The following is a 23,827-nucleotide window of genomic DNA, read 5'->3' as shown; positions in this document are numbered from 1 at the left end:
ACTCTGTTTTACCTATTGTCAGGATTTTACGTGTTTCCTTCTCTGGATCAGGGGTTTAGTCATGGATAGTCTACCCTACCACCATTATCCCCAGATTTTAACCCTGAAAATTATTTAGTTATCTGCTGGTAAAGAGCGCACACACTAGCCTTTCTTACCTGGCTAAATGGAGTTCAGGCATGCTTTGCCAATTCTTCTCTGACTTTAGAATCTTTATCATGAAAGGAGAAATGCAGCGTCGGAAGCTTTTTTATGGTAGAAGAGAGGGAGGGGAAAAACACAGCATATACAATTGTAGCTTCCCTAAATAATGAGTGAATTTAATGTGCATTAGTGTAACCCCAATTGTTTTGGACACTCCATTAGCCCACACTTATTTGTAGGCATATATCAAACCAGCAATCTTTTTTTTTTTTTTTTAAGAAAAAAAGCACTTTTATGTCAGTTTTTTTATAAAGTCATTCTAGATTACTTTCTTACAACTACAGCAACTGTGAGTCATTATTTCATACAAGTTTGTTTTCCATAATAGGTTTTAAAGTAAAAATTGTGGTTTAATTTTTATTCCTTTTTAATATTTTCCTTATGAGTTAGAAAATAAAACCTATGTCAGACCACATTTCCATGTTTTTGGAACCCTTTTATGAAATTACCTGATTTCTCTACTTAACAACCTACGTCTGGGTATATTTAATAAGTTTTATGTTGTAGGAGCGGGAGGAGGCTAGGAAAAATATTTTTTATTGTAGGTTTTTATTTACTGCTACTCATATTCCTTTGTTTAATCCCTCCAACTTGATATGTCCTGGAAAAGAAGCATTCTACAGAGGATTATACTATTCCAGCCCTGATCAGTTCATGCAATATGGAATATGAGGTAAAGGCATATAAACCCCCAAGAATACATCCAAGTGAAATATAAGAAGTACATCATATTTGCAGCTCTGTAGAAGTAAAGCCATGTCAAGACTGATGAAATACAAATATGGATGAAGTTACCAGATTTACAAGAATTACATTTGTTGAATGATTTTTGAAAGAAAAGAACATAGTTTATGAAGAAAGGGGCAGTTCAGACTGGTGTAAACATTAAATGTTATATATTAAAAACAGCAATTAGGCATTTTTGAATTTAGTAATGAAGATCTGAACTAGGCAGTAATGAGAGATGTCATGAAAACCAGATATAGAAAAATGGGGAAAGGCAGTAAGAGCCTTGAAATATTATATATGTGAATTTGATGTAATTAGCTGATATAGTTATATAATTGATTTCATTATATATGTAAACATCAGGTTTTTGAGCAAAAGATTTACATAAAAATCATAATATGGTTTTCTTTTTTAAAAATATTTTTTAGTTGTCAATCGTTCTTTATTTTTTAATTTATATGTGGTGCTGAGGATCAAACTCAGCGCCTCACACATGCTAGACAAGTGCTCTTCCACTGAGCCACAACCCAGCCCTAAAATGGTTTTCTTAATGCAAATATCAGATCAGTGTTTCTCAAGTGGGAGTGACTTTTTTCTCTTCCCTCAACTCCAAGGAACACTTGGCAATCAATGTTAGGAGATGCTTTTTGGTTTTCTTAAGTGGGAGGGGGGTTGCTAGAAGTACCTAATGGGTTGAGGCCAGGGACACTGCTAAATATCCTGCAAAGCACAGGACAACCCCCAACGAGAAAAATCATCCTTCCCCAAATGCTAATATTGTTAAGGCTAGATTAAAGAAGAGAAGTAATAATGCTTAAATTTAACCAAAAAGATACACAAACTAGGCTAGAGGTCTTCAACTAGTCCCTTTTTTGGCATGACCAACTCTTTTTTCATCAAATAACCCACTTGACTAAGTTAAAATCCTGTTACATTCTTTTAGATATATCTCAAAATTAGCAGACATGTTTCTATCCATCAACATGGATGAATCTCTGAAAGATACTTTGGACAAAAAAAAAAGTCAAATAAAAATATATTCAGTATGATACAATTTACATAAAGTTTGAAAACCAAAAATAAGCAATATTTTGGTGAATATCCATGAATACATGAGGAAAATGAAGGAATGATAATCTTGAATTCAGGTTAGTACTTTTATGTCTGCAGAGAAATGAATTTGGAGAAAAGAATGAGTGGTCCCTGAACATATTAAAGTCTATGTGTTAGGTTAGCTGGTGGATTATTGAGGGTTTTTATTATTGTACCTTATAATTTAAATATTTGTCATATATTCTTTTGGAAGTATCAAAATCGCCTAAAAAACATGTTAGTATAGTCACTGAAAATTTTTCCTTTAAGTTCTATCACCACCTGCAGGTTGAAAGTAGGAACTGCATAAAACTGTTTTTTTCAAAGCCCAAAGTAATGAAAATCAAAATAAACGAATTGCAAGGTATTGGGGATAAGAAGTACAAAAGGCATGGTTTCTGCTATAGCTATGATACAGTCCACCTGTGAATAAAGAATATACAAATTATAACAAAATAGAAATAAATATAACATAAAATGTTATATTTTAAGTACTACCTCATCAGTGTCCTACTAAATATCAACACAAACAAAGGGTCTTTTATGTATCATGACAACAGCTTTATTTAACCGAAATACAAGTCCCTTGTTTAATTTATCCTGTTATTGCCTAATGTCAAGTCTTTTTACTTCATACCTGGTCTCTTTGTCCCTACCTGTTCTTTTCTGTCTAGTTATGTGCTAAACATTGTTACTAAAGTCTTAACCATTTCATTACATCATTGCCTTCTTTCCAAAATCTTAAGTGTTTTCACACTGCTTGAAAAACAAAGTCCAAACGCTCTGGATCAGTAGTTAAGCCTTTCTTTAGTTTGACCCCAACCTCTTAAATCAGTCATGCCTTCCACATCCCCATCCTCCTTTCCACAGGAATGTTCTTTAGCTAGTCTGGTTTCTGAGTTGTCTGGTGCTCACTGTTGATGTGTTATCTGTGTTTGTGGAATGCACTGCTTCCTTGAACCTCAATCTGCCATTTATACCCCACATCTTTAACACGTTAAATTGTTCTAAATGTGGACAATTGAAATGCTGTTTCTCTTAGCAGCCACTCTTCTATTTCCAAGCGACATTTCCACAGATTTCTATCCCTAATTTCATCCTATATAGAAATTCTGAAGCTATCATAATTTCTGAGGCAATATATCCCTATTTTATTCTGAATTACTAAAGTACTCCCTATATCATTTATTTGATATAGTCATGCATTACTGATATGAAATTGATTCATTGACATAGGGTTTGTTTTGCAGATTAGACACTAAGTTTTTGGAAGTTAGTGATAATTTTAGTTTCTGATTTTTTTTTTTCCTTTTTCCCCTATAAAATTCAGTAAAGCCCATATTTGAGTTTGAGGACCCTTTTACCTTGTTTTTGTGGTACTGGGAATGGAACCAAGGGCCTTGCACATGGTAAGCAAGCACTCTACAACTAAGCTACATCCCCAGCCCTTTTTAAAATTTGTATTTGAGACAGGCCTTGCTACATTGCACAGACTGCTCTTCAACTTGAGATCCTCCTTCCTCAGCCTCCTGAGTAGCTGGGATTGCAGGTGTATAACATCATGCTCACCTACGGATCTGTTTTTAATTTAAGAAATTTTCAAATTCTTCCCACCACCTAACGTATAGAATTGACATTTTGGGGGTCCATAAATTTAGAAAACTTAGTGACAACAGTTTCTACATACATTTAAAAATTATACTTATATATGTACATGTATAAAATATATATATATAAATTATATATAAAATTATGTGCATATATGATTAGAAGGAGGTAGAAACTTACATGGGGGTGGGGGAGACTGAGGACTCTGACTTTTCCCAATTTCCCTTATCTGCCAAAGTTCCCCTGCCTGACAAAAGTATCTGACAAACTCTTCCCATGATATGGCCCTGCTAAAATAAAACTCAGACCCTTGTTGTAGCCAGTCTCCACTTTCCTCTTGAAAATGTGCCCTTTAGCTGCTTAGTAAAGCATCAAAGATCCCTTAGGGTCTGTCTCCATTTCTTTTTCTTTTTGTATTTTCTTTCATTTGCTTTCATAACATATACAACAAAATTATGATGATAGTAATGTTTTGGTGCTTTGCCAAAAGTTAATACTTTTTTCTATGCTCTTTCCTTCTCCTCTCTCCCTCCCTCCCTCCCTCCCTTCCTTTCTCTTCCCTCCCTTCTTCCTTCCTTCTTTCTCTTTCCTTTTTTTTGTACTGGGGATTCCCCCCAGGGGCTATTATGGCACTGAGCCACATCCCCAGCCCTTTTTATATTTTGTTTTGAGACGGTTTCACTAAGTTGCTTACGCTGGCATCAAACTTGCAATCCTCCAGCCTTAGCCTCCAGAGCTACTGGGATTAGAAACATGTGCCACCTCACTTGGCTGGCTGCCTTTTCTGTCTTTAACAACCACAATAATAAATTACTCCAAAGAATCAGGTTGACTTCAGCTTAAGTCTAGTTTACACTACATGGTTCTGTCAGAACTTTATTTTACCTCTTATTTGTAAAATGGGTCCTATGCAAAACCAACCTCTTCAGGGATGTTGTGAGAATTAAGAAAATCACTGCCTGGTATAAAACAAATGCTAAGAAAAAAAAGTTTAAATCCCTTCGAAGTAGGCAATATTATTCCCTATTTCATAGATGGAGCAGTTGAGGCTTAAAAAGGCTAAGTAACTTGCCCAAAATCTCAGAGTGATGGAAGTAGGATACAGCATTCTAGACTGCAATAAACACCTAGTCGATTGGTTACTTTCTGCCCTGAGCTCTCATAGCACTTTTCCTTACAACACAAAATTTACTTATTTTGCACTCCATTATTTCCCCACCCCTCCATAAAATATGAGCTACTCAAGGACCACTTTTTTTTTTTAACCTCTGTAGTTAGCAATACCAGAAACAAACAAAAAATGTTTTTAAAGTATGATAAATGATAGTATCAGTGATCATTATGGCCCTGATGACTGAACGTGGATGCAGTAACAAATCAGTGTCCTGGAAGACCTTTATTTATTTGAATTGTGTTCTGAGATGTAGTTCTACTAAATAGTTTTGTAAACAATTTCTGTAGGCCACTGAGAACAATTTATTGTTGGAACCAGAAACCCATTCTTACTCTCATTTTGATTAAAAAAAGTTATCCCATAATATAAACTGTGCTAAAAATAGAATGCCTTTGCATTCAACTAAAATTGACAGTTGTTTAAAGAGATTACCTGTCAATTTGTTAATAGAGTTGTTAACAGCAGAGTAAAAATAAAAGGAATTCAAAGGCCACAGGTTCTGAGAAAGTTTCCAGAGATTAAGTTCTAACTAAAGAACTTCATCCGTTTCTTCTCAAGAAAAAGTAAGAAGTGATCCTAAAATGGTATTAATTATTGACAATATTTATGATTCTTCCAGCGACTAGGTATCTATGAGGCGTGGCAAAATAATTCCGAGATTTACCTCCTCACGTTAAAATTAGGGGGTCAGACGGGATCGTAAGGGTCATTTTGTTTCCCTTCGCGACCAAGCTGTGGGTGGGAAAGACTTAAAGGTTTGACCTCAGGCTTTCCTCCTCCTTCCGGCACAATCTGGAGTAGACACCACCACAGAAAGGCAGCCACAGCACCCGCTCTATCTCCAGCGGCCGAAGGGGTCAATCCACTTCCGCACAGGCCTCCAATCCAGGAAGTGCACAGACTGCTGGGATTTGTAGTCTCTGACCCTAGAGCGGAAGGGCATTTATAACCCGGGACCGAGTATGCATTCTGGGATAGGTAGTCTCTGGTTCTTCGTTTGTGTAATCGGTTCGTGGCTAAAAGGCCAGAGGACAGCCTAGACGCTGGAGGGTCACGTGACTCGAGTCTAGCGCTTACAGGGATCGCATTGCGGCTCCCGCCCCGGCGAGTTCTCGCCCCCGCGCAGCCGTTTCCGAGGAGACGGCGCATGTCTCGCCGCGCGTTGCCCCCTCTGCAGTCCCCCCGCCCCTCTTCTCCCACCACAATGAGGTCCTAAGATGGCGGTGGCTGCGGCGGTTGGCGCCGTGTACCTAAGGTAGAAAGGCGGCCATTGGGCTCTAGGCAGTCAGGGAACTTGTGGACCTCCCTACTGCGGTCTCTAAGGGAGGAACGCTGCCAGTGGCGGGTCGTAGGGGCTGACCGCTACTTCGCCCTTAGCAGGAGCGGCTGCTTCGTTTACAGGTAAAGCCTGCGCGTTCCTGGTCCCTGGCAACCGAGGACAGCGCGCCACAGGGGCGGGAGAGCAACGGCTCTGGGACGCTTGACCCCGTTGGGCCTATCCTGGGGCCCACGCCTCTTCTGTATCTCCTGGGACTTTTTGCTGCCTCCTCGTCCCCTAGACAGGCAGACAGTCCGCCCCTCCCCCGGGACCGACCGACGCAATCTCAGGGGTGAGCATCTAGGAACACGTTGATGACTGCAGACTCCCCGACTCTCTTTTCGTGTACTCGGGGAGGATGTCGCCCTGTTTTGGGGTTGCCTCAGGAATGCCCCGTACGGGCGGAGGAAGAAGAGCGAGGGCTGTCGTTTGAGTGCCAGAGTCGAGCCCTCAAAGAAAGGCCTTGGTGGCCAGAGGCCCTTTGATCGCGCTTCCACCTACCCCACCCCCCGAATTCCATCCTGTGGGGCTGTGGACGTCCAGAATCCTGGGTGGAGAAGGGCAGGCGAGGAGCACTGTGACTCTTAGAGGGTTGGATTGGGCTGTGAGCAGCAGGATTTCTGCTCTCTGGTATTCTTAAAGCAACAGGGCCAGGGTCGTCATCCCTGAGTTTGGACCAGAAGTGGTTTTTTAACTTGGCGAAGGGAATGCTGATTTAATAGCTCTCTCTCCCTCACACCCCTCCCATTGCCCCTGTTCTCCATCCCCTCTGCAGATCTAGTTAGGGCCAAGAATTTGGGGAAATGAAATGGCGAGTGGGATTTGGGAAACCTAGCTTACTCTGCAGAAAGTGGCGTTTGGGGATTAGGTATTTGGCCCCATTGCGGGGGCCTGGTAGAGCTCTCTTTTCATCCCGCGGCCCAGTCCTCTGCCGCTCACCTTGTCAGGATTTTTTTCCCCCCCCTTTCCTGGACGGTTTGAGGTCTGTGTCGTGTGAAATACCGGGGATCTTGTTTTGGCTCTGGAAAGCGGGCTTTCTGGGCGCCCACTTCACCTCCGCCCCTTAACCGCTTTCCAGTCCCCGCCTTCTGGTCTTCTCTGGTTACCCGAGTGGGTGTTGCACCTGCTCCTTTCTACCCCTATCACCTTCCTGGTGAGGGCAACTGGATGCCCTTATAATACTGAATTTTTAAACTGAAGGTACACTTCGTGTTTATGTAGAGACAGGGTTATTTTGTTATGAAGGAGCTAGCCCTTAAATAAATGCATTTTTCATAATCAGATGGCCAAAGTTCTTGAATAGTTTGACAGAAAGTTAATGATTTGGTCAGTCAGAATCAGCTTTCTCATGGATTTTTCAATCATAATTGGGGTTAACTGTTTTCATTACTATTACCAAGTAGATGTTAAGATATCGTTTTGCAGTTTGGTAGGATGTTAGAGGTTTGCGGGATTTAAACATTTAAATGCATTGTTTTCCAGAAACGTTAATTTAAGCTTAAAATACTGATGTTATGTTTTTCCTCTTTGTTGATTTACTAAACATATTTTAGACCATAAGTATAATATTTATTATTCTGTACTTCACAGTGTTAAAAATGTACTGATTTTTTTTTTTTTTTTTTTTTTATCATATACAGACAACAACTTCAAAGTGTGAAGCAGGAAAGGAGCTGTTTCTGAGCTGCAAAACTTATTTCTAAACAGGTAATTTGACATCATTATATTTATTATTTTTCTTTGTATTATAGTTAAACACTTTATGATGGAGACTAATATTGAGGGCTGTACAAACATTCTGGGTCTGTTGCCTTGTTTCCATGCTATTTTGGTTGGCCTTCATATCCTTGTTAGAATAGAGCCATGCTGTTCCTAATAATTAGTAAACAGAATGGTTTGTGCACTATCTTTTCAAACTTGTCTTCACAGAATTTCCTCAGCCTATTTGAGTTTGAATTTGTCATATGACAACTATTTGGATGACCTCTTTCAAAATCCATTTAATCTCAATTAACAGTTCTGCTAATCAGTTTTATTCATAAGACTTTTTACTGTTTAAGTTTGTATCTATGATTGAAGTTCTTTTAGTTGTTTATAATACTTTTAACATGAATTTTTGTGCCTAGTGCATTGAAACATGTTAAGTCTGTACCAGGGAATGTAAGTTCACTAAGGAAAAGTTAAGGGCACTTTAGAAATTAAATGACTAAAGATGAAGATCAGAAGAAATCATATTGTAAGCATTTTAGAAATAAGTGGTCTTTAAAAATATCTCAGAATCTAAATTTAATTCTGTTAAAATTTAAGAAAGCCTATTTTTAAAACTTGTTTACTATTTTCTTGCTTTTCATGAAAGCAACACATTTTCAGCTTCCCTGTGAGGACCTGAAATGAGACTGCTATGTGAAAATACAAATTGGTAGTTGATTCATATCTTAATTATAACTCTCAGTGTGACTTTTTTATTTGTTTGTTTTACTTTTGCTCTTTTTCTGGAAGACTATAATAGAATAGGACAAGAAAAATGGAATTTGGCAAATGTGAGTGTGTCACGGATTTTAACAGTAGTAGATGCTTGCTGTATAATAGGCATTTAGTGAAATAAAAGAATTATAATATTGATTATAAAATTAATTTTTATTTTAGCACATTAGGGAAGATAGATGAGACAAAAATAATACGTTTTAACTCACATTGGAAGGCTTCAGTTTTCTTAATAGGGAATTTGGCCTTTTGGAGCAAATGGATTTGAGACTTGAAAAAAGCAAAGGGTTTAGAATAATTACACTAGTGAATTTAGTAGGAAGCTCAACAGGAGATACATAGTAATACATTTATTTTATAAATCTAGTTGAATGCTATGGTGTACTAGGTAATGTTCTTAAAGTACTGGTGATAAGGCAGTGAGCAAAACAGTCAAGGTGCTTTACCTCATAGTAAAGTGTATGTGTATAGAATATAGTATCCCTTAATAGTGGGCACAACTAATGTCATTTTATTATTTTTTTCTCCACTATTTGAGAGTATGAGAGTAGAAGCAAAAAAGCAGGTAGTGGGCTTACCTAGAGTTGTCAGAATGGGCAAACAGAAGAGAAAGTTCATGATGTTAGCAAGACATTTTTAGAATGCATTTACTTTCATTTGGGTTTGCATAAGGAAATGAGATTAATATATTGAGAGAGAGAAAAAGATCAAGGAACTAGAAAGCATTCAGGAGGGCCAAGAGCAAGTTTAGCAGAAATGAGGCAGTAAGAGAAGTAGAATTTGAGAATTTATGAACAGAAAGGGATATCAGAATTCCTCTGAATAAATTACCAATTCAGGGTGAAAAAGGTATTGGAATAGAGCAGGTGAGATGGACATTGATATTGAGGCCAGAATCTAGAAAAGAAAAAAATATTGCAGAAAATGAAGAAGAGAGTGAAACTAGGAGCCAATTGTTATTAAGAAAAGTATTGGGTGGGAGGGGGGCAAGAATGGAGGAAGGAGGGACTGTATAGAGGGAAAAGAGGGGTGGGGGGAAGGAAAAAAATAACAGAGTCAAAAACTATTACTCTAGGTGAATGTATGATTACACAAATGGTATGCCTCTACTTCATGTACAAGCAGAAACAAGATGTATCCCATTTGTTTACAATAAAAAAAAAAAAAAAAAAAAAAAAAGAATAAAAGAAAAGTGTCTTGGGTAGGATAATAGGAAATGTTGCCCAAGATAGGAGGAGTGGTATTTTTGATGATTAATTTTTCAAAAGGAAAAGTAAAGCATTAAATTAGAATGGTCTACAAGCAGTAATTATCTTTTTCCCATTAATCTAGGAGAGTCGGAAAAATAGTGTCTTTATTTATTTTGTTACTGGGATCAAACTTTACCCCTGAACTGCACCCCCAATCTTTTTTATTTTTTATTTAGAGACAGGGTCTCACTAAGTTACTGAGGCTGACCTCAAACTTGCAATCCCCTTGCCTTAGTCTTCAAGCTCACTCTGATTATAGGCATGCCCCACTATACCCAGCAAGTAACATGTTCTTTCAGAAATGATTCCTAAGAAATGGTGCTTTTAGGGACTTTGGGGATTTGACTGAAGCCAAAGAAGCAGGAGAAATGTTTGGGAATAGGTGGAGGGTGTATAGGGAGTTTGTTATGGTCCAATGGAAGGGGATGATAGAGTTGTTATCAGTGAGTATGGGATGGAATAGCATTGAAAATAGGAATTTGAGGTTGATGCAGTACCAGGGCTTAGTGATTTTTGTTTGGGGAGGATATGTAATTCATGATAAAGAACTAATAGAAGAAGGGAGGGAGGAAGAAGTCTTAACAATTAGAATTTTTTATATTGGGAGATTGGTTGGCCTCAAGGTTCACAGTTGCTTTTGCAGAAGGCAAGAATATATTAAACAAATTTTGTTGGCATAAAATGTTCTATATAAAAACTATAAAAAATGTATGCCATAAAGCATTGATAATGCTTGAAAAGATATATTTAACCTGATTTAAATACTATGCATCGTATACATGTATCAAAACATCACATGGCTCCCTATTAAAATGTACAACTTTTTTGTTTTTATGTTATCAGTTAAACTTTTTTTCATTAAAAATAATAAATGTATGGACTGGGATCATGGCTCAGTGGTAGAGAGCTTACTTGTACACGTGAGGCACTGGGTTCAATCCTCAGCACCACATAAAAAATGAATAAGTAAAGTAAAGGTTTTGTGTGCACCTACAACTAAAAATTTAAAAATAAAAAATAAAAAAAATAAATGTATACCATAGATAACTGTACCTTCAGACCTATTACAAAGCTTAGCACATAGTAAAGTCAAATTTTGGTTGATTCTTATTAAGCATTATATATTGTTTAAATTTATCCACCTCTTTCCAGTATCTTCAGAATGTTAGGGGTTTTTGTTGTTGTTGTTGTTGTTTTGTTTTGTTTTTTAATTTGAAGAGGGTAATTGTAGAGATATCTTAAGTCATAGAAGTTATTGAAAAATTGAAGTCTCAAATTTAAAGGGCAATGGACCTGTAAATGAATGGATCTGGAGACTGTGAAATAAGCCAGTCCCTGAAAGGTTGAACAATCCCTCTGATAATGTGGAAGGAAGCTAACATACAATATTAGACAATGAAGAATGGAGGGAAAGGAGGGGAATAGGAAAAGGAAAGACAGTGGAATGGATCTGACATAATTTTCCTGTGTACATATATGAAAACATTATAGGGAATCCCACTATCATGTACATCCACAAGAATGGGGACCTAATTACAATAAAATATATTCCATACTTGTATCATTACATCAAAATGGATTCTACCGTCCTGTATAACTAACTGGTACCAATAAATAAAAAAAAGCAATGGAATTACAGAGAATTAAAGAAATTCTTCAAATGAAAATTTGGTTAAACAGCACATAATACCAAATAATTTTACATTTTTTTCTCAATTTTCATTAAAAGTGCTTAGTTGTAGACTATATTAAAGCTTTCAAAACAGTGTACTGGCTGTTTCTTTTTTATAATTAGTAGAGGAAACACCCCAAATAGTCCAACCTTTAGCAAATGCATAGATATATAAAATTCCAGAATTTGTTATTTTGTGACTAATATTAAGAGAAAAAACTGTCCTTTCTACATTTTTTTGGATACTGAGAACCTCTAAAATCTTGATTTTATGCCATCAGTTGAGAAGTATTTTCAGAGCTGTTTATGAATAATTTAATGTCATTAAAATAATATAAAAATCTAGGGAAAAATTTTTAACTTGTATTCTATTTATTGATTGATTTATTTAGGTACTGGGGATTAAGGCGCTTTACCACTGAACCACATTCCCAGCCCTTTTTATTTTTTATATTGAGACAGTGTCTTGCTAAGTGGGTTAGTACCTCACTAAATTGCTGAGACTGATCTTGAACTTTGGATCCTCCTGCCTAGGGCTTCTGAAGTAGTTGTAATTATAAGTGTGTGCCTCCATGCCCAGCTCCTTACTTTGTGTTCTTATTTCATGGTAGATATCTTCATGGTAGCAAAACTATGATATTCTACTTGATATGCTTCTCTCTAGTAAGAATTTTATGGTAGGATTTTCTTTTAAAAAAAAAATCATGGCAAATAGATTAAAATTGGTATAGTGTATTTTCATTTATATCTTCATTAGCAAGAGAAGGAAGCCCAGTAGGACTGTCAAAAATAGCTAAGTGAAACTTGTAAATAATTGTTTCAACCTCCTTTAATATAGAATGAATAAGAAAGCTTATTTAATGTAAAAGAATTTTATTCAGATGCTCATTCTTTCACCCATTACCCTTGCCATTTTTTTTTTTTTTTTTTTTTTCCTCCAGTAGCTTCACCTTTCTCATCTCGTTGTGTATTAAACCTGTCTGGCAAGATCCCAACTTTGGATGAATTTAATGGAATAACAAGACCAATAAGCATTTTTTGGGGAAAAAAATGTAATGCATGTTAATGAGTCAGTGAATGGTCTCTGCTTTCTGCCTTTAGTCTTTCTGTTCTCCACTCTTTTCAGATCTCTCAGCCACTGCATCTTACCCTTTAGCCTTTAATATACAGTCTTTCCTACTTCACAGCACTTGTGATTTCCCTCAGTTTCCTACTACCAAATTTGCCTCCAGTTTGTAACCAGCCTCCAGTTACATCCTTTCTTTCAGTGAAAGAGGTATTCCTCTGATGATCAACCACAGAATGGGATCCTACTTAGAATGTTATATTCCATGTATGTATAATATGTCAAAACACACACTACTGTCATGTATATCTAAAAAGAACAAATAAAAAAAAATAAAAACCTAATCATTCTTCTTTTTACCTTGGATCCCTGTTGCTCCTGTTTTCTCAGAGACCAACACCCTATCTTCTTTCTCTGCTGCTTCTTTAATATCACTCTCTCTAGGCACTTTCCTGACAAATTTTAAGCATGCTCAGAATAGTTCCATTTTAGTCTTCCTGACCGTTTCTGCTTGTTTCTCTTCATGGATTGATTCCTTAAAACTATTGTCTAGTGACTTCCTTTATTTTCTTCTTTTCTCTCAATAATGCATTCCAGTTATGGAATTGACCCACACTGCTTTGCTGAAGTTGCTCTTACCAAGGTCAGCAGTAACCTTGTTGCTAAATCCAGGTGAACACTTCTCAGTGTTTTTCTTATTTGACAAGGTAACATTTGGTTTCTCATGACACACTTGTCCTTGACACCCTCTCCTGTTTTCTCTCCTAATCTCTTTGTGCCTTCTTGCTGTCCTTTTCCTCTTCTCTCTATCTCCTCCCTGAGCCCTGTGGCTTACTTTCAGAGTACTTTTTTTTTTTTTTTTTTTTTTTTTTTGGGTGCTGGGGATCGAACCCAGGGCCTTGTGCTTGCAAGGCAAGCACTCTACCGACTGAGCTATCTCCCCAGCCCCAGTGTACTTTTATGACTGGATGACTTACAGATCTATCTGTAGCTGAGATTTTTCTTGTGAGAAATCTGTATTTGCTCACTAGATGAATTTAATTGGGCATACCTTAAGTACTTAAAACCTAATATTTCTAAAATTGAACTCATCATTCTTTTCTCTCAACAATTAAAACTTCGTTCCTTTTCTACTCACCGACAGTATTATCATATACCTAGTTGCTTAAGCTCGAAATGTAGACCTAAGGTTCAGCCTTGAAATAATTCCTCATCTCCCAATTGTGATAGTCACCAAGCTGTATTGATTCTACCACAGAAATCGTGCTTAAATTGGTCCTTCTCCTCTGAGCCACCTTTCTGGGGATTGAACCCAGGGTCACCCTACCACTGAGCTACATCCGCGGTCCTTTTTTTTTTTTTTTTTTTTTACACATAGGCTACTTAACTTTTATTTTTCCATAGCTATAAAAGGAGTAAGTGGTTTAACTAAATGACTCCAGAGCTTTTTTTCTTTTGTATTGTTTTTAAAAATACATTTAACACCACGTATGTGTATAATTACACAAATGGTGTGAATCGACATCGTGCACAACCGCAGAAATGAAAAGCTGTACCCCATTCGTGTACAATGAATCAAAATTCAGTCTGTAAAAATAAAAATAAATAAAAATATATAAAGAGGGGAAAAATACATTTAACAAAATGGGATCTCACAGACCACGTGAAATTAAGAAATAGACTGACTGTGATTCCAGAACTCTTGCTTCCACCTCCAGAACCCGTGCTCTCTGATACAAAACAAAACTGAAAACAACCCTCTCCTACAAATCAAGCCAGAACAAAAACATCTGATGGAGTGCAGTCATTTCTTTATGGGCACATTAAAGATTTTATTTTTCAGTTCTCTATTACAAATTCCCTCTTATTTCACCTTGACCTTTTATATTTATAGATGACTCTACAGTAGATTATACTCAGTAAGCCCATGATTTTTCTTAGTTTGGAGGTTTCCATAATTTACAAACTACTGCTTCCTTTGTTGGCTGGTTGGTGAGTCTTTTTGCTTCTTACACGTGGACTTGCAGAGTTTTTTTTTTTTTTTATTTTATTTTTTATTTTTTTTTATTGTAAACAAATGGGATACATGTTGTTTCTCTGTTTGTACATGGCGTAAAGGCATACCATTTGTGTAATCATAAATTTACATAGAGCAATGTTGTTTGATTCATTCTGTTTTATTTTGTATTTGTAGACATGGTTGGGCTAAGTTGAACTCTGGATCCTCCTGCCTCAGCTTCCCAGGTTGCTGAGATTACAGGCTTGAGTCACCGTGCTCAGGTGACTTGGTTTTTTTCCTACATTTCTCTTTACATTCCTAGTCTTTTGATTATGGGAATTCTTTTTGTTACTCTAAATTTAGAGGGCAGAGATCCCATTTTTATTTTTTAATTTTTGTTTTAGTTATAGATGGACACAATACTTTTATTTATTTCTGTGTGGTGCTGAGGATCAGACCCAATGCCTCACACATGCTAGGCAAGTACTCTACCACTGAGCCTTAACCCTAGCCAGAGATCCCATATTTTTAATGGTGTCTTTGATTTGCTAATATTTTCTGCCTGGTGTCGGGGGAGATATTTACTATCTTTGAGAAATCTGCTGAATGTTCATGTTTTGAGAATTGGTCCAAATGTAATTATTTCTTTATATTAGTAATTTTACTTCTATAATGAGACTTTAAATCACATTTGGTATCATTATTATTAAATATTCTATATTGTATGACAATTGCAGTATAACAGTGGACAAAATTATTTTACTAACAGTAGATAAGACTTTAGTAAATAGTCTTTCAAAAAAGATTTTTTAAAATTTTGGGGTTTTTTCCCCCAAGTAATTATAATGTACAATTTTTAAACTGCTCTAGAAACTTACTTAATACTATTCAGTCATTGATGTGTAAATTCACCTTTAGAACAAGTTTTTCATTTTAGGTGGTTTTTTTGTTTGTTTGTTTGTTTGTTTGTTTGGTACCAGGGATTGAACCCAGGGGTGATTAACCACTGAGTCACATCCCAGCCCTTTTTATATTTTTTGTTTTGACAGAGAGTCTTGCTGAGTTGCTTAGGGCCTCACTGACTTGCTGAGGCTGATCTCAAGTTTGAGATATTTTTCCTGCCTCAGCCTCTGAGTTGCTGGGATTACAGGTGCGGGCCACCACAGCTGGCTAGGGGAAATTACATTTTATTAATACATTTTATTAATACATTAATACATTTGTATTACAATAAATTTATTGTAATACAAAAATAGAATGTAAGACCTCCAAATATATTGTTTATATAATTTATGTTAAAGTGAGGTTACTTTATTGTTTTATTGATAGAAAGTTAAACATAGGGGTCAGAGATGTAGCTCAGAGATAAAGTGCTTGCCTAGTATGCAAGAGGCCCTGGTTTCAATCTCCAGGACCCCACATACAAAATAAGAAGAAGAAAAAAGAACAGCATATTCTTATTTGAAGAAAAAGCTAACATGTAAGCATTTTTACTCAAATATCCTAATTTAACCTTCTAACTTTTTTTGTGCAGTGCTAGGGATTGAACCCAGGGCTTCTTCATGCTAGATAGGGTACTTTAACACTCTACTATATACCTAGCTGTTTAATTTGCATTTAAAAACAATTTGCTTTTAGTACTTTCTTTTTTGTTGGACTCAGGACACATACATGCTAGGGGAGAACTCTGCCACCAGCTGTTTTTTAGTACTTTTTAAAAAATATGATAACACCTCTGTTGCATTTGTATTTTTGGAACTCCTTTAATATTACAAATTAATGTCAGCACTTATAGAAAACAGTAGTTGCAGAACATTTTGTTTAAGTGAGTTGTTTTAATTCACTGGACATAACTCTCTTAGGGTATTAATTATTTAAAAGGTCCTAAATATACTTCCAGGGTAAAAATAATACAAATGATGCTTGTTTTAGTCAGATTTTTCGCTGCTGTACTCAACAATCTGACTAGCACAATTATGAGGAGGAAAGGTTTATTTGAAGGCTCACAGTTTCAGAGGTCTTAGTCCATAGAAGGCCAACTCCATTCCTCGGGACTCTAGGTGAGGAAGAACATCACGGAGGAAGAGCATGGCAGAGGGAAGCAGCTCGAATCATCAGGAAGCAGAAAGAGAGAGACTCCACTCCACAAAATATATACCCCAAAGTCATGCCCCAGTTCCATTCTCCTCCAGTCATACCCTACCATTTCATTTAATCCCATCAGAGATTAATTCACTGGGTTAAGACTCTTACAACCTAATTATTTCTCCTCTGAAACTTCCTGCATTGTCTTACATGTGAGCTTTTGGGGAACACCACATCCATACCATAACAATGCTTAAATATAAATAAACCAGAAAAAACAGGGAAAAGATCATCCCATTTCTATCCTGTAACCAATAATTGTTCAGCCTTCATTATATATTTTAAAGGGGGCTTAGTAGTCTGCCTGCGAATATAGGATAGTTTGCCTAATAACATACATCCTGTCATTTGACATTTAGTAAATTCTTAAATTTAGCACAATTACTCCATTATAACTTATTTGTAATCCTCCCTTCATATTTAAGGTTGTTTTCTTAGGTTAGATATGGAGATTTAGAATTATTAGGTCAGAACTGTTTTAGTTCTTGATACAGTGTTGCCAAAGTGCTTTTCAGAAAGATTGTTATCAGTTTATGTTCTCACCATAGTCTCTGAGTGTTCCATTTTCCCTTTACTATCATTAGGATTAGGTAGTATGTAATTTATATGAAATTTAACAAGTTTAATAGGCTTTTATTTTAATTTGGAACTGTACTTTTTAAATATTTTTATTATTTTATGCTTACTAATTTTTTTGGTAGTATCCTTAATTATTCTGTGCTAAAGGTATTAACTATATACTTCATATTTCTTTGAGCCTTTTCCCCCAGTTTATCATTTATTTATTCTCAGAATGCTTAGGATTAACTTTTTTGTTGTTCTTATTGTAGTGGTGCTGGGATTGAACCTAGGGACACTACCACTGAGCTATATCCCTACCCCTTTTTATTTTTTGAGACAGGGTATCAGTAAGTTGCCAGGGCTGGCCTTGAATTTGTGATCCTCTTGACTTGGCCTCCTAAGTATTTAAGATTACAGACTTAAGCCATAGTGCTTGGCAGGATTCACTTTTTGTGAGTAAAGTCTGTTGAATTTTTTTTCTTTGAATGTTTGTATGTTTTGTTTGGTACTGGGAATTGAACCCAGGGGTGTTTAACTACTGAGCCACATCCCCAGCACTTTTTATTTTTTTAATTTTGAGACAGGGTCTCATTAAGTTGCTTAGGCTGGCTTTGAACTAGTGATCCTCTTGCCTTAGCCTCCAGAGTTTCTGGGATTATCAGAAGTGTGCCATCATGTTTGGCTAACATGTGTTCTAAGTTTAGTAAAGTCTGTATGTTTTAATCTATTCTATTTTCTTGTTTGTCTTTTTATTATATGAATTTTTATCTTATTATTTTTAATCTACTTACTATACTTTGAAATGAACAAATTTGTGTTTTAAGAAAGCCCGTCTTAACCTGAAGAGGATTAAGCTTTACTGCAGTAAGACAATTATTTTTTACTGTGAAATTAACTTCTGTGTGGAATGGTACCATGGGAGAAATGAGAAAATAGTGACTCAAGTTGTGTTTCTGTGTTTGACATTAAGTATTCTAGTTAAGAAAGATTACCAAGGTTCTAAATAAGTCTTGAAAATTGTTAGCACAATTTCCCAACAACTGAGTAATTTTGTGCTGTAGAATTGTGAGGATAAAGTACTATAATGGACCTAAAATATTTAGTGTGGTGCTGAGTGTTTTCTTTCTTGGGCTGGTATTAATTTATATATAGATACTCATCATAGTTGAATATCTTGGATTAATTTTGTACCCTCCAGACTTCTACTTTAGTTTTCATATACCAATATTTGTTCTGGCTTATTTATTTTTCCAAATTTTAGAATCATTTTGTCAAGTTCCAAGAGGAATTCCAGTGGGATTTTTATTTGAATTATATTGACCTATGCATTTAGAAAAATGATATGATTGCAATATTTGGACTTTCTGTTAAATTTTCCATTATATTGTTTTATAGCACTTAATGGTGTTTCTTTACAAGAGGAAAATTATATTCTTAGATAATTTGTCTTTGTTACTGTTATAAGTAGCATCATTTTCCCCACTTATATACCTGTATATATGTATATTTTTTCGTGGTACTGGGGACCAGGGCTTTGCAGAGATACTAGGCAAGTGCTGGACCACTGAGCTACATCTTCAAACTTTTTAAAATTTTATTTTGAGACAGGGTCTTGCTACATTGTCCAAGTTGCCTCAAACTTGGAATTCTCTTGCCTTAGCCTCCCAAGTGTCTGGGATTACAGGCATATGCCACAACGCCTAGTTCCCATTACATATTTTGAGTGACTATGGTGATATTTTGAAATTCTAAACATTTTTTTAATACATGTTCTTAACAGTACTACCTTTTTAAATATTAATATTTGTATCATATTTTTTGCTTGATAGAACTTTTGAATTGATGCTAAGTAAATTGAATGTGGCATTCTTATTTGATCTTTAATAGGATTGTACTTCATGTCTTATTTTATGTATTATGTTGACTATTGGTTTAAAATGTACTTCTTTTCAACTCTTTGGAGAGTTATTAATGTATGCTCATTTCAAAGAATACAGTTTTAAATATAGCTTGAGGAAGTCTCTGTATTTGTGGTTTTTAAGATTTTCAAATATTGTGTTGAATTTTATCACATCACTTATTTTGAGAAGATAAAATTTAACTTGTTATATAATCTGTTAATGTAATACGTATTCTAATGCTTATTCCAGTATTAAAACATCCATGGGATAGATCCTGTTTTGTCATAGATGATGATCTTTTTGATTTTATACTGCAGCAAATAGATCTTAGAATTGAAGCAGTTTGGATTTGTATTCTTTTTTGCCCTTTTAGCAGAACGACTAGTAAAATTATCTATATTATCATTTTGTTTGTAGTCTAATGACTTTCCCTGTCCCTTGAATTTTAGATAAAATTATTTCAACCTCTCCTTCTACATAATTCCACGGCTATTGGAAATCTATAGTCTTCCTTTAGATCATCTAGAAATCTTTTCTCATGACCATTTCTGCTTCTGAACCTCTGCTTCCACCATTGCTACTTGTGTTTCTCATCTCTTTGACCCAGGTATAACATTTAGTACTTTTCTTTATTTTCACGCGCCCAAGCAAAATCACCCTGGGGGGAATTTGTGAGTTTGGTAGACTTCAGCAAATTAGGGGAAGCTATGAGGTAACAGCAATACAGTAAGCAGAAAGCTTCACTATTAAAATATTTTTAATAAAAACATTTAAAATAGGGCAGTAACCATTACTGTTCTTAACACGTTTTTTAGCCACTGCACTCCTTAATTTTATTGGCCCTTCACCCTACCTTGATCTGCTCTCTCCCTGCCTTCTTGTCATCTTACCATTCTGATGTATCTTCTTTCTCCTTGTTTCATGCAGATCTAACCTTTTTGGATCTTTGGAATAAAACTAATGCTCATGTTCTTGTGGTATCACTTTTATTCCAAGTTTACTATCAGTGCAGAATCATGTTGTTTCTTAAGAGGCATTCTGGTTCTGTTAATAACTTCTTTCCTGCTTATTTTCTTTACCGTTCAGTACTGTGTTGAATAAACTAAAATAATCTTAAAGTATGCAGTGCACATAATGGATATACAGAGGGTTTCTTTCCCTTCTCCATCACTCCAGCTACTTAGAGATAACATAATATGCTGATAGCAGTTAAGTGAGTTTTGTCTGTAACATGTGGTTGACAGTGTTTCTTTTTATTTTCATAAAATTAATGTTTCAGAATTTCCTTTATATTGCTAAGTTTCATAGAATAATTTAAAAATTGAAGCTTGTTTTCATGTGTTAAAATGCTTAGTTTTTATTTGTGTTGCAGGATATTAATTGTTAAAGCCAGTATGGCCACAGGAGGAGGTCCTTTTGAAGAAGGCATGAATGATCAGGATTTACCAAACTGGAGCAATGAGAGTGTTGATGACCGACTCAACAATATGGTATGATATCTTACTATTGATGGTGTGTTGTTGACTTCTAATGTTAAAATGCAGCTTTCCCCTGATGAAATCTAACTCACTGAACTTTGTAAACATTGCTGGCTAATATATTAAGGTACCCTGGACTACTTATTGCAGTTCCTTTGGTTATAGCTAACAAATCAATTTGACGTAGCTTAAACTAAAAAGGAGATTCGATATAAGGATATAAAGGTGTCTTATGGAAACCATGTAAAGGAATATAGTTGTATTTTAGGAAAGGACTGGAAAAAAGGAACTGGAAAGTCATCAAAAATCCATTTTTTCATTATTGCAACTCTGCTTCTAAGTACTTCTTTCTTTTTTCCATTTTTGGTACCAGGGATTGACCCCAGGGGTGGTTAATTACTGAGCCACATCCCCAGCCCTATTTTTTACTTTTTATTTTGAGACAGAGTCTTGCTCAATTGCTGAGGCTGACCTCAATCTTGAAATCCTCCTGCCTCAGCCTCCTGAGTTGCTGGGATTGTAGGCATCTGCCACCATGCCCAGCTTCCAAGTACTTCTTGACATGGTTTTCTCTGTACAGACTAGCTTTCTGTGTTTCTCTGGTCCATGTAGTTATAGTGTGACTGCCCTATCATTTTAAAGTTTTAAGTTATGGCTGCAATTTTATGCTGATTGGTTATCTCTTAGTTCCAAATTGAAATTTTAGGAGAAGATTTTCCTAATTTGGATTGCAGGTGAATTTTTTTCCCTTTATCTGTGGCCGGGATGGAGTAGGGTAAGTAGTATAAAAGGTTGACAGGAATACCTATATGTGGATTGGGTTGAAGGGACTGTTCATAGAGAGGAAACAAGTTTTATTATAAATGAGGAAATGGTTTCATTGTAGTAGTAACTAAGGGTCTTCCAATATAGATAAGGTAAGAATTACAGATGTTTTTTGTTGAATGAATTAGGTTATGTAGGTGTGATTAAGTAAATAAAAATATTTTATAGTTAAAATATTAAGCATTTTTTCATTCTGTATTGGGCATTATGTAGTACATCTTTGTCTACAAAAACAGTGTTCTATTTATTGCTTACTAAATGTGAAGCACCATGTTAAATGTTTATTTATTTCATTTTTAATCCCATTTTAAAGGTCAGGATTTTAGGCTTTAGAAAACAGACTGTGGGAAGTTAAATAAATTGCCTAGGATCACCCAATGGAATATTTCTTCTTTTAGAAAACAGTAATTATTTTAGAGCCCAGGTTGATTTCAGATCTGTCATCTTTTTACTGTGCATGCTTACTTCAATTTAAAGGAGGCCAGTGAATGTGTCTGTAATTGATTTCACTAATTTATAAATAGTAAAAAGAATTTTTTAAAATGCTTTTCAAAATGTTCTAGGGTTGAGATTTGGGGATTTATATTTGTTAATGATGTGTAATAGGAAAGTAATCTATTTTCTGAAGGATATATATGGAATTAGGATAGATACAATGGGAAGGGAATGGGTTAATTGAAATATAAGAGTGTATGTTTATACAAAAATTGTCTTGCTGCCTTAATCTTAAGACTTATCAAAGTTTTTAAGCTTACCAAATTATTTTCCTGATTTGATAGAGGCCAGATTAACGTATGCTTTTAACTTTTTTAAAGGATTGGGGTGGCCAACAGAAGAAGGCAAATAGATCATCAGAAAAGAATAAGAAAAAATTTGGTGTAGAAAGTGATAAAAGGGTAACTAATGAGATTTCTCCGGAGTCATCACCAGGAATTGGAAGGCGAAGAACAAAGACTCCACATACATTTCCACATAGTAGATATATGACTCAGATGTCTGTTCCAGAGCAGGCAGAATTAGAGAAACTTAAACAGCGGATAAACTTCAGTGACTTAGATCAGGTTTGTGAATTATTTTAAAAATCAAGTTTTATCTATAGGGAAATACTTGAAATTGATTAAGTAATTGGTCTTAAGAATAAAAGATTAAACTGTTTACTTTTTAAAAAGTTTCTGTGCTATGGAAAGAATTTTAATACATGATGATACTACTATATCTTTTGGAAGGGAACAGTTTTTTTTCCCTTTGTTTTTAATTGGTTCTTTTTAGTTATACATGACAATAGGATTAATTTTGACATAGTTTTAAAAGTATGGAATATAATTTGTTCTAATTCAGTCCCCAGAACTTCCTCTTCCCCTCCCTTCCTCCTCCCTCTGTTTCCTTTCCTCAATAATGATCTTTCATTTACTTAGTTTTTTTTTTTTTAATTAATGTCTTGTGGATGAACATGGTGAGATTAACAATACATTCGTATATGTACATAATAAAGTTACATCAGATTAATTTGTCTTTCCCCATTCTGTCCCATCTCACTTCCCTTCTTTCCCATCTACTCCATTAATCTTCTGTTCTTTTTTTTCTACCCCCCACCCCCCCCACACACACTTATTTTGGATTATCTTCTGCATATCAGAGAAACATTCTTTTGACTTTTCAGGACTGGCTCCTTTCACTTAGCATGTTAGTCTTCAGTTCCATGCATTTACTGGCAAATGCCATAAAATTATCTTCAAGGCTGAGTAATATCTAATATAACAGTGTGTTTTTATACCACATTTTCTTTATGTATTCATCTGTTGAAGGGCACCTAGGTTGGCTCCATAACTTAGCTATTGTGATTTGTGCTGCTGTAAATATTGGTGTGACTGCAACACTGAAGTGTGCTGATTTAAAATCCTTTGTGGGTATTTACTGAGGAGTGGGATAGCTGGTCATATGGTGGTTCCATTCCTAGTTTTTTGAAGAATCTCCATACTGGTTTCCAGAGTGTTTACACCAATTTGCAGTCTTCCCAACAATGTATGGAGTGTACCCCTTTCCCTACATCCTTGCCAACATTTATTGTTACTTGTATTCTTGATAATTACCATTCTTGACTGGAATGAGATGAAATTTAATTGTAGTTTTAATTTATATTTCTCTAGTTGCTAGAGATAAGGAAGCAGTCTTATTTCTCAACTTGCCAAAGACACATCTTTCTGGAATTTATTACTATGCTAATAACTCATTTAAATTGTTTCATTATGAAATTAAATTTTGCATGATACTGAATAACATTGTTATTAAGTGGAACGATCCAGTTTAGCTTTAGCATATTT

The 23,827-nt window shown here is 35.6% G+C and overlaps 1 protein-coding gene across 19 annotated transcripts in view; it reads left to right on the top strand.

Annotated features, from left to right (window-relative positions):
• The first annotated feature begins 5,835 nt into the window (after positions 1-5,835).
• PCM1 (pericentriolar material 1) overlaps positions 5,836-23,827 on the top strand; it is a 100,468-nt gene continuing 82,476 nt past the window's right edge. For 5 of the 19 annotated variants that reach the window (XM_079142702.1, XM_079142718.1, XM_079142716.1 and 2 more), the window contains exons 1-4: positions 5,837-6,208; positions 7,766-7,832; positions 20,576-20,693; positions 22,322-22,567. In XM_079142702.1, the coding sequence (XP_078998828.1) occupies positions 20,598-20,693; positions 22,322-22,567 (342 nt within the window). In that variant the 5' untranslated portion in view covers positions 5,837-6,208; positions 7,766-7,832; positions 20,576-20,597. Of the gene's footprint in view, positions 6,418-7,765; positions 7,833-13,194; positions 13,305-19,652; positions 19,811-20,575; positions 20,694-22,321; positions 22,568-23,827 lie in introns of all 19 variants that reach the window. The other 14 variants (XM_079142708.1, XM_079142706.1, XM_079142705.1 and 11 more) reach the window with 9 other exon arrangements.

Source organism: Sciurus vulgaris, assembly GCF_902686455.1.
Source record: "Sciurus vulgaris genome assembly, chromosome: 5".
NCBI lineage: Eukaryota > Metazoa > Chordata > Mammalia > Rodentia > Sciuridae > Sciurus > Sciurus vulgaris.
The sequence above is the reverse complement of the archived record's forward strand: the minus strand, read 5'-3'. Positions and strand labels throughout refer to the sequence as shown.